Source organism: Argiope bruennichi, chromosome 5, assembly GCF_947563725.1.
Source record: "Argiope bruennichi chromosome 5, qqArgBrue1.1, whole genome shotgun sequence".
In the NCBI taxonomy this organism is placed as follows: Eukaryota; Metazoa; Arthropoda; class Arachnida; order Araneae; family Araneidae; genus Argiope; species Argiope bruennichi.
Window position 1 is genome coordinate 126,684,400 of NC_079155.1, and position 11,849 is coordinate 126,696,248.

The 11,849-nt window shown below is 34.6% G+C and overlaps 1 protein-coding gene across 1 annotated transcript; it reads left to right on the top strand.

Moving 5' to 3' along the window:
- Positions 1-8,487: 8,487 nt before the first annotated feature.
- LOC129968403 (uncharacterized) lies at positions 8,488-9,561 on the top strand. The gene is made up of 2 exons (XM_056082261.1): positions 8,488-8,586; positions 9,070-9,561. Exons 1-2 carry the CDS (start codon positions 8,488-8,490, stop codon positions 9,559-9,561), a joined length of 591 nt encoding a protein of 196 aa, XP_055938236.1.
- Positions 9,562-11,849: the final 2,288 nt, after the last annotated feature.

Sequence of the window (11,849 nt, forward strand, 5' to 3'; positions counted from 1 at the left end):
AGTAGCAAATAGTTTTTGAGCATGGATTTCTAAATTAAGGTTGTAGTTGGCAAATAAGCAATTTCATGCTTTGACGCTAAGGAATTGTATTGTAACAATTCTGATCTGGTTTTTCGCTGACAATTTCTTATCGAAGCAATCCTTACAATGTATGTGAGATAAATATAAAAAAATTATGATTATAGGTACAAAATCGAACTCGGATCTATTTTCTAATTGGTGGAACATGCTTCAATGAGGCATTTGGCCTTTATGTTGGAGAAATCTGTGTACATAATATAGAAGATTCAATTATAGAAATTAAGTCCTCAGGCCTTCGCATTCGGATGGCTATTCAGATCCCAATAATTTGAAGCGAGAAACATCGGGAAAGTTGGATTTGATACCTCACTTCATAACACTCGCTTAAAAGAAACTCTTTATATTAATCATTATAAAACAAAATCTTTAGAAGTAATGCTCTCAATGTATTCCATTTTCTATCTGGAATTCATACATAAATATTCTAGGAAACAATTTACATTCGTCGTCCCCCCCCCAAAAAAAAAATCTTCATTCCATTAAGGTTAGAATTTGAAACTAATCCTTCTATAAGTGGCTGCTCCGAATAGTGTACAAGCCTCGACGCATCAATAAAATTCTATTGTCTGTGAAGAATACGATATCTTGTCTTGTGTTTTGATAGACCATGTAATAAAAAAATAAATTTGAAACCGTTTTAAACTATAAGTACCCACAACATACCATTGAGTAAAAGAAAGTCAATACAAGAAACTCAATACTTTGAGCACCGAATAGTATTCGATATTTAATTCGTCCGATTGAAAAAATTCATTTCAATACTTATGAAATTGAGAATAAAATTGACTTCATCAAGTCATCTGACTTTTTGCCTTTTAGGACTTGAGTCTTGACTCTTCAAGCAATAATTTTTAATTTCGAAGCCGAGAATGTAAATATGATGCATGTTAAAAGTTTACACATGGTTAAACTGAATAAATGGCGACATTAATTTTGGTATTAAATACACTGAAATTTATTAACTTAAAAGCGAATATTTAAGTATTGGTAAAAATTCGTAAATTGTATAATTTTTCCCCTCTCGATTCCATTTTTCTCCTAGGAAAATTTTGCCTCAGAGTAGGAAATGCTAAGCGTTTCTTATTAATTTTCAATTGTGAGAAAGTGTCACTGAATTACGATTCTGAAATTGGAGTTCAAAAATTAATATGGTGTCTACCACAATAATACAGAAGTAAAGACATGGAATTAAGATGGAAATATAAATTTTCCGACCATTTAACTATGTGTTTAATGCTCATCTTTCTCGATATCGAAATCTTTGAAACTTCAAATAACCAGTAACAATGCGTTTAGAGAACTGAATGTAAAATGGCAGGAACGCAATTCTCAATCCACTCTTGCAAAATCCTTCAGCAGTAGCATTAGGTGCGGGAAGAATGTTTCATTTACATAAAATTGCAAATACTTAAATGAAGGAATTTTTTCACCATTATATTTAATTCACGGCCAGAATCTATAAATCTCTAATAAATTGCACTTCGTTCTATCAATATTGCCTACTTCCTGGATTTATCGTCCCGTACCAGAGCTTAAAGTGAAAATGAATCAATTTTGTATTAACCAAAACCGTTTCATTAACTTTTTAGTAATCGGTGTCCATCAACCCCCGTCGATTCACTTAATTTTTTATCCGAAGGTCTCGATTTTAATCGTCAATCATTTTTACTCTCGCATACGTAGTATAAAGTATAACAATCGCTACAAATTTGAACTCGAGGTTGACTCCCCTCCCCGTTTCAGACTTGTATTCCAAATTTTGAGCCAAATTTAACAATGGCTTGACCGTCTATCTGTGCTTGTTAGTGCGATAGCTCAAACGCGACGATTTAAATATATCATTTGGTTTCTGATTTTGAGACTGCAAGTGTAATTCTGTGTCAAATTTTCTTTTCAATCGGCTGGAAAAATGCGTCTAAAACACAAATTAGACTTTCAATACTATTAACCTCAGGCCAGGAATGAATGGACAAATCACTCACCAAGGATGACATAAATTCAGTAAATACTAAATTCACGCCAAAGTTAATATTTCGTATCTGTTGTACGCCAATGTCATACAAAGAGTTCTCTGGGATATCACCTTAATTAGAGTATGAGAGAATGTTTTGAGGCCACTTCCGCTGGTTTCTTAAGCGTACTAAATTCGTATCGGATTGATGAAGGTAACGTCCCTATTCGAAAATTTCTTAAACAATATCGATTTTAACAGTTTAAGTATAGCGAATTTCATATTCATTTTAATTTGCTGAATACAAAAATTAATATACTACATTGACCTTTTATTAATATTGCATTTACAACTCCAAACCATGACTGGCACAGTTTGGCCATATTTGGCTCTTTAATGAAACCATAACTTGTCAGCATACATTTGCAGTGGTGCATCTTGGCACATATATGAGCCTTGAGTCATGAAATCGAAACTCGATAACTTCTCATCAGGTACTTGGACACCACTTCAGTTTCAGAAAGTTAAGGAGAAATTTCATTTCTTTCCCTCGTTCCAACGCTGAAGTATAAAGATGGGCTTCTTATTTTAGAAAGATTCAGATTCAAATAACGGGAAAGTGCGCGCGCACTATTAGGATTAGGTATTTAACAGAAAGGCTTAATATATTTAACATTAAATTGGGGATGAAAGGTTTAGGATAGCATCCTCCCCACTCCCTTTTTCTTAAAAAAAAAAATAGGACGGGCTAGCTACCAGCCGGCTGGTGAGAGGGTGGGAAAATATTCATAACTATAAATTCAATTTCTCCCTTTACCACCAAAAGAAGCTTAATTTATACTTTCAGTTTTGGCAGTGTGGTGGAAAAAAAATTGAAATTTCTCATAAAAAGATATCGAACGATAATGTCAATCTTTCTGATGCTTAGGTATAAAAGCAAACCAGAAGTATGACTGCACGTTATTTTTCATGTAGTAAACATAGGCTTTCAATACTCACTTTCACGAGTTGTTAGGCTGAGGCTCATTGAGTTAGGCTGAGGCTCATTGAGTTAGGCTGAGGCTCATTGAGTTAGGCTGAGGCTCATTGAGTTAGGCTGAGGCTCATTGAGTTAGGCTGAGGCTCATTGAGTTAGGCTGAGGCTCATTGAGTTAGGCTGAGGCTCATTGAGTTAGGCTGAGGCTCATTGAGTTAGGCTGAGGCTCATTGAGTTAGGCTGAGGCTCATTGAGTTAGGCTGAGGCTCATTGAGTTAGGCTGAGGCTCATTGAGTTAGGCTGAGGCTCATTGAGTTAGGCTGAGGCTCATTGAGTTAGGCTGAGGCTCATTGAGTTAGGCTGAGGCTCATTGAGTTAGGCTGAGGCTCATTGAGTTAGGCTGAGGCTCATTGAGTTAGGCTGAGGCTCATTGAGTTAGGCTGAGGCTCATTGAGTTAGGCTGAGGCTCATTGAGTTAGGCTGAGGCTCAGTGGGTTGTTAGGAATACACAATGAAACATCCTGTTCTTCAAAGATGAATGCTAAGTGCAGAATTAAATTCCAAAAATTAGTCGTATAACTCCAAAACTATCAATTGAATACTTATTTGTGCAGTAAAGTCGGGTATCACTGCTCGGCTACTTTTGATAAGTCATCCGGTTATACCGTTTTTGATCAGTTATCTAGATGGAAATAATTCATAATCCAATAGTTTTAAATTTTGCCCAGAACCATTTCTAATTTGTTAAATATTTAACAGTGGTTCCCTCTTAACATCTTCATTGTCAAAGTATGTTTAGAATTCTTCCAAAAAATGAGGGAGTTCTATAATTATAGATGTGTTTAACTACATATTTAACGTCTATTCAAAGTTGCGCTACTCTTATTCTTGGAGGATACTGACATGCGCTTATGTTCTGTGGTATTTTAAGTATTTGAAATCAAATTTACTTCAATAGCCAACTTAATTTTTCCCTTTAAAAATATTCTCACTAAAAGCACTCTTCTAAAGAATTTAGAAAATTTTATGTATTTTAATGGCTTGCGTAAATTTCCAAATCCAGTTTGGCCCACTGTTTGATATAAAATTTTTCCATCTTATTTCATGGATCATCTGTTAGAAATAACACATTGTTAAATATTTGTTGGTGCTCAAAGTTATTGAATTATTAGAAAGTATAACTAATAAAAAAATCAGGTTATTGAGGAAAAAAGCATTATGAAACGCTTTCAAAATTAAAGTCAAAGTAAAAACATGCCCCAAGTCAATTTTAAAGATGAAAACACATAAGCTTTAAAATTCTAGCATTCGTTCGAGACGAGTGCCTCAATATCAACTATCCCAGTGCCTATGCAGAAATTCGTACAAGTCGGAAGTTCTTGGCTGCAGCCTTTGATTTTTGAGGGCAACATTTCTTTTAAAATAGCAGCGTTGAATTATTGCGTAATTTGACATCCTATAACAATTAGCTTGATGTAAAAAAAAGATAGCAAATGTTACATGAAAATGTTTAAACCGGCAGGAAGAGTTTACTCAACTGCTAACATAGTTTCTAGTAGACTTTGAAAGTCTATATTTTATCAGGCTAAAGTAGTTCAACTTTTCCAATATTTTGGATCTGTGCTATTGATTGCCTACTTATTGGTGCAATAGTTGATGTATTGGACAATGATTTTTTCTTCATTTCTTCATAACTATTTCCGAACAATACTACTCATTGTCAGAGGAAATAGAACTCCAAAGAACAGAGCACTTGCTTTGGGTCATTATTTTTTAAATTCTTAAATCAATAAACTGATTTGTAAAGTTCATATTGGGAAGCCAAACTTTTGCCTTTGTATTCATTTTGTATTCAAAGATCTGGTAAAATGAATACAACGATAATTTGCAGATGAATGTTGGTGAAATTTTTCATAATTTTACCCTATTTCATTCAATTTTAAGTTCTTTCAACTTATGTTTACACTTTTATACATTGTCATTAATACTGTATAAGCAAATATTATGAATATATTTATATATTTTGCAATTTGAGATGGGATAACTTTCTAGGAACTTTTAAAGTAATGTCTACAAAAGTTACTTCAATGCATTAGTGTTATGTTTTTACTACCTTTAATTTAGATTTAAAAAAAACTCCTTATTATTGAATAAGTAGTTGGTATATTTAGCACAGCGAATTCGCTGAATCTTATCCACTGAGATTTTTCCAAATATTGAAGATTAAATGCTTTGATATGTAATGAAATAAAAATTCTTCTGTGGAATCTTTTTATATATCTAATTTCCAATTAGGCTTCTTATATATCCAATTCTTGTTCGTTTATTAATTCTTGCCCCCCCCCCCTTTGCATAACTTTTCTGCTTATGTTGATATTGTAAAGAAATGAATCTTGTCGAATTTTTCCAGTTACTCTGCATTGAGTTGATCTGTAGAAATAATTCATGGATTGGATTTCCACATTTGCTTGGCCATTCTGAAAGGGACCAAATTAATCAAGCCGTTGTAATGCTTACTACCTGGTTTTAAATAAGTCTTAAAAGTATTCTGATAGTACAGGCTGCTAATCTTCACTCCTTGAATAGGAAATAATGAATGGAGTTGTAAGAATTAGCATATTTTTATCAAGATTTTTAGATCATAAAATCTAAAACCAAATCTATTGCATTACATTTTCGGATACGAGGTATAAAGAGAATAGTTATTGTCAAATTTCGAACGCGAGACTTTGACGAATCTCCTTGTTTTAAATTTCTCTGAGTTTGAACCCATTTTTGGAAAATGTCTGTCTGTGACAACAAACTCTTTGAGTTAGACGGTTGAAATTTGGTATAAAGTCTTCACACCAAATTTGGAGTCTATGAAATCGCGAGCAAAATTTTTTCAATTCCGCCTGCCTTTCTGTTCGAGTTAACACATTTAAAAAAGAGCTAGATATATACAACTCGGTAAAAAAAAAACATCTCTAAGACACACATCTGAGGAATTTTGCGCCAAATCCAACAAAGGGATAATTGTCTGTCTGTACTTTCAGAAAAACATGTAATTACTACAATTCAAAAACAATGATTTATGTATATCAAATCACTTTTAGGTTTTTGCTTACAAATGCAGTTTTGTTTCAATCGGGTGAGAAGTGTCTAAAGCACTAATCCAATTTTTGGAGACTATTAACACATGGCGACGATTAATTGCCAAATAACTCGCCAAGGATGACACGATCGATACAGTAAATGCCAAACTCAAGCCAAAGGTTAATTTTTCGTTACTATTGTGCATTATGTCATGAAAGACCTTATCTGGCACAAGTTAATAGAGTATGTGGACGTTTTGGAAAGACCATTCCTGCTGGTTTTATAAGCGTAATGCAAAGTTGAAATTAACTTGATCTTCATTCCAGTTCTGGGAAATAAAGTAGTTTGTCTAATCCTGGGTCTTATTTACAAAACTGCAATCTTTGTAGAAATTGGATATCCAAAATTCAAAGAATCTTAAGAGATGGAATTCTTACTTTATCTTTTAATCGAGTTTCTAACAATATAAATGTTATTGCAGTGCAACATGGATATTCAAGCTTAAAATAACTGCGAGTCTCTATCATTTTTTCAATAATTATGTAATCTGATGCAACCTGAAATCGTAGCAATGTATGCCCATCTAGTTTAATTATAGTAGCTGCCTTGTGTTTTATTTTCGATTGGATTCTGAGTTTTATAATCCAGTGTGTTCTTTTTTATTTCATTAAAGGTTTTCTGGAAATTCGAATATTTAAATAATTCCCAACTTAAAATTTCGTTGCGGTATTGGGAAAATCATTGCAGTTATTCAGTTGTGTAAAGATTTAGTGCTTCTCATGCTTGTCTCGTTCTTTTGTCCAAGTCATGGAGGCATCTTTCAATTTGGAACTTTTATCTCTAATTTGGAATTTTGTTACTATTTCACTGTTATAATGCAGTATCCTATGTATTGTCACCATTCTGTAGTCTCAGTGTTGGAAACCTATATTGTCTAATTTATCGGTAGTGATGCGACTGATTTCGAGAGGTTTCGGCATGTTTAACCGTTCACTTCTTTTAGGTGAATTTCATATTTAATACTATTGCAGAAATAGACCAGTGGATAATTAATATAAGTTTAGTATGCTGAGAAATAGAAGATACTTTATTCTATGAATATTTCAGGGGAACTCTGAATATAGCTAACATAGCCAAGTTGAACGCATAAATGATAATGGTAGATACTAATTCATTAGCAGAAGGCATCTCGCTTTGTAAAGAACACAACAATGTTTGGAGAAAAACTGAAGAGCGCGCTCTGCGTTTAACTTTAAAATTAGCTTCTAGAGTGTCATATAAATTTTCTTACAAAGCTTGCAATTACCAAGGGAACACTTTTTGGATCTCCATTCTCGAAAATTTTAAATCTCTAAGTTGACCTATCCCCGTTTTTTCATTCATATAAAGCATTTCGCTAGACTTCCGCTATTCAGAATGGTCCATTTTAAAATTGCCCATCGGTTAAATTTGAAAATAGCTTCTTGGTTACATACAAGTTAGAACAGTTTCAGTTTATTAAAACGCGAATCGATTCTTTCAATAGGGTAGTCTCTAAAATGCATTGTTCCGTTGATAAAAAGAATCGAATTACTCCCAATATACTTTAGTATCTTCGAAAATTATACCGAAATAATTACTAATTTTTAAAAATTTATTCTTTACTTCAGTTAAGTAAAATCTTTATTAAATTAAAAATATTAGTCCAGCCCTTCAAATTTCTTTAGATTTAAGAACCATAAGGACGAAGGATCTTAATCTAGTGAGGAATTATTAAGAACGCAATATGTAGAAATAACTTGATGCCATGTTTTTTCACCTTTCAATCGTCAAATTCTAGTGCTAAAGAATCAAAAACTTAATGGATAGTAAGGTATAAGAGGGTCGGGAAAGGGCTGGTTTAAAGACTTGTCATCTGGCGTGAATGAAAGATTACTAGGTCCGTCTTTCAATATCCCTTACGCAACATGAAAACGAGACTAATTTTACCGATCCCAGCAAGGTTTAGGATAAATTCAATGTTTAATTTCAGCTCTGTGCGATTCCTCTACGTGGCTTTTTATGTTTAGGAATTGCTGAAGATTGCAAAGAATGAAAGATTACGTTAATTTTCGCTTCTGTGACATTGAAGAATTAGGATATGGTAAAACAATTACGGTTATTAAATTTCTGATTTCGGGAGATCAATACCTGTGTCCAAGATTTTTTGACTACACGTTTTATGTCAATACCTTCAAAATCCAAAGTATACATCGATAGAGTTGAAAATCGTATGGAGGTATTGATAGCTTTTATAAAGAAAGCTATATTTAGCAGCAATGCCAATCAAAGCGAACTTTGTAGGGATGCAGTTAAATCTGATATAGATCCTGAGAGAATTTGAGGCCATCCTCCGAAACTGAACTTTTACACAAGCCAGGTTGTCATGGATGATGCACTGGTGCTCCACCAGTCTGCGATGATTCCCTGTAGTGCTTCTTGCAGCAACCCACGAATTTGGACAAGGCTCTCTGCATTGGAAAACGTACTTTCATAAAGTACTCCAGAAGTGACCACGCAAGGCATCTCTTCTAAATTCTAATGTCATTTTTTAAATGTGATTGTAGGAAAATCATGACCAGTTAGGCAACTTTTGTAATAACAATTTCTCAAATATGGGATCGAAATTGCACTTTTCATGACAACCTAAAATAAAACTGAATTGTGTTTACTTCTGTTAATTTCATTCGTTGTCAATACAATCAAACTCATTAGCATAATATTTCCTATTGCAACGTTACCACGTAGATTATCTTGTACAAATTCTATATTCCACGTCAAGGCAAGGGATAGCTAACAAAGAAAATAGCGATACTTCTTTGCTTAATGCAATTTTCCTTTCTCTACAAAATGCTTAATTGTATTTGTGCAACACAATTCATCCGGGAATTAGCCATAATATCAAAGGTCTCTTGGGGAGGAGATTCCTTTTGTTTAACCAACTTAAGCGTATTACTTTGTGGTAAAGATTACTAATTTGAGAAGTCTTTGCCCCCACCCGAGTGTGTCTGTCTTTGCCCCCACCCGAGTGTGTCTGTCTTTGCCCCCACCCGAGTGTGTCTGTCTTTGCCCCCACCCGAGTGTGTCTGTCTTTGCCCCCACCCGAGTGTGTCTGTCTTTGCCCCCACCCGAGTGTGTCTGTCTTTGCCCCCACCCGAGTGTGTCTGTCTTTGCCCCCACCCGAGTGTGTCTGTCTTTGCCCCCACCCGAGTGTGTCTGTCTTTGCCCCCACCCGAGTGTGTCTGTCTTTGCCCCCACCCGAGTGTGTCTGTCTTTGCCCCCACCCGAGTGTGTCTGTCTTTGCCCCCACCCGAGTGTGTCTGTCTGTGCCCCCACCCGAGTGTGTCTGTCTGTGCCCCCACCCGAGTGTGTCTGTCTGTGCCCCCACCCGAGTGTGTCTGTCTGTGCCCCCACCCGAGTGTGTCTGTCTGTGCCCCCACCCCCGATAACAGCTTTCTAAATTCAGTCGTATTAATATTGTGAGATTTTATTGTACCTTTCTACAGGAAGACCCGTTATTGAAGAGAGAAGTTCGAGGTCGGTTCATGGATTTGTTTAAGGGATTTATGAACGAACGGAGAATTAAGCAACTTGCAGAGACAGGAAAGTTACATTAAGCAGAAAAGTATCGTCTTCATTTTATGTTGCCATCTCTTCCATGTCTTGATATGGAATGCCGAGTTTTTAAAGGTCATCTACATAGTAGCGTTGTGATTGGAAAAACTATATTAATGAATTTAGTGTTGCTGAAATCGTTTAACATAAACGAATATGAATAAAGTTTGTTTCAGGTTACTTCTAAAAGAAATTTTTAGCCCATATTTTAGAAATGTTTATAATTGTTGTCAAACTATTCACAAAAATCGTAAAATAAATCTTAAAAATCGTAAACAATTCTGAAAATTAAATGTATAATAGAAAATACAATTTGCAAAATGTGAATGTAGATTATAGGTAAAATAGTAACATTTCAGATATATTTAGTTTCTTTTGGATCAAACTAGACGTCAAACGGTTAATATAACCAACTTCCACCTAATGTATTAATTCAAAATTCCCCATTAGAAATAAAATATTCGACTGCATGATAGGTTAATTTTTCGTTGCGATATCTAAGACATTGATTTTTGACCATTGTTCCATTAATTCGAAATCATTGTTTTCCTAATGGCTTCTTATTCTTACACCTTAATTGTAAGCATAAGTCTTCAAAAGCAAATTTTGAGTTTTCGTCGAGGGAAAATTCTCGTATATACTAGTTCGAAAATGCAACGAACATTTGAAGTAAAATTTTCTGTTGTGCTAAGAGTAAGAATTAATTCGTGTATCAGTTTTTCTTATTTAATCCGATAAAGTAAATTCTCCTATTTACTGCAAAACTTAAAAATAAACAATCCGTGCTAGTTAGATGCGTGCATTCTTTAGAGAAAAAATTGGCACTCCCTTCAGCTTATAGGAAACTGCATATCGGAAAATATGAATTATAGAATTTCATGTATTTCAACATTGACTGAAATGAGAGCAAAAAGCATTACTCGACACATTACTCGATTGGGAATCTTGGATAACGACTTTTCTGAAAAGTGGGTTGTCAGCTGTATGCTTAACATAATGCCTCCATATTCATATCTAACTTTGTCATAGATACGACTGTCAATACACATTTAATAACAAAATGCAATTTTGAAGTCAAACACAGCTGCAGTTGATGCATGGACAAATGCGTGAAAATTACTCGCATTCTCAATCGTGGTTCGTAATTTGATTCTTGGTCTATGAAATGGTTCTCCTGTACTTGTCACACTTCCATCATTAGGTTCCAAAGATTCTTTTTGTGCAGCTATAGTTCTGTACTTTAATAGTGTCAGTCTTTCTTGGTTGTTTGTTCAAAAGCTTGTCAGCTATTTTGTTCACTCTTTATTTGATATATGCTTTTGTCCGTATTGCCTTTCTGTTGGAATGCTTCAGAAGCATTGCTGATATACATTTTCTATTAAGCTGTTTTTGTGCGTTGTAAGTCTAAAAGTTGCCAATTATGCGTCGAAAACCCAATTTGATATTGGAAATATCTTCTCTTGGATGCAATACATAACACAAACTACAAGTTGGGTCCTGGAGTCGTCTGTGTATACATGTCAATGTAAAACTGCAAAATGCCAGTCTCCAAGTGAGGTTTGTTCTTGGCCGAGGTATCTTAAGGAGTTTTCTGTCCACTTTGCGACTTTTTATTATTTAGACTTAATGTCAACAGTCTTAGTCTGCAGAGGCTGGTCATTTTATTTTCCATTTCTTGAGATTAGTCTGAAATGGTGCCGTCTATAATCTAATCGTGGATGTTGTCCTACAAGCGCTTGAATTGCTGAATTTTCTGCCATTTCTCTTTGCTAGGTTCAATATTATACGTGTAAGCCATGGGAAACCATCCGGTTTTATTAATTTCGCCTGCCTTATGGAGATGACCCACTTTATAATCTTGTAAAAATGACTGATTGGTTGGTTTTATAGATAATGTCTCAATTGAATCTTTTCCATCTGTATGGACACTCGGGTGATTGATTGCTTACATCCTGCTACTTGTAAATCATTGTTTTGTGACTGATAAAATCGAGTTTACTAATGGATTTTAAGTAAAAACAGTTTACTCATTTTTAGTAATATAATGGATTGGACGACTATTGGATTTTCCTTTTCAAGACTGGTTTGGTCTTGCTGAGTCGTTTACATAAGTTTGTATTGCGATCTTGACTC

What these genes read in the sequence shown, in the direction of transcription:
- LOC129968403 (XM_056082261.1), top strand. Translation starts at nt 8,488, where the DNA reads ATGGATGATGCACTGGTGCTCCACCAGTCTGCGATGATTCCCTGTAGT. An exon ending in GGCTCTCTGCATTGGAAAAC is followed by an intron (nt 8,587 to 9,069) that starts GTACTTTCATAA and finishes TTTGTGGTAAAG; the next exon opens with ATTACTAATTTGAGAAGTCT.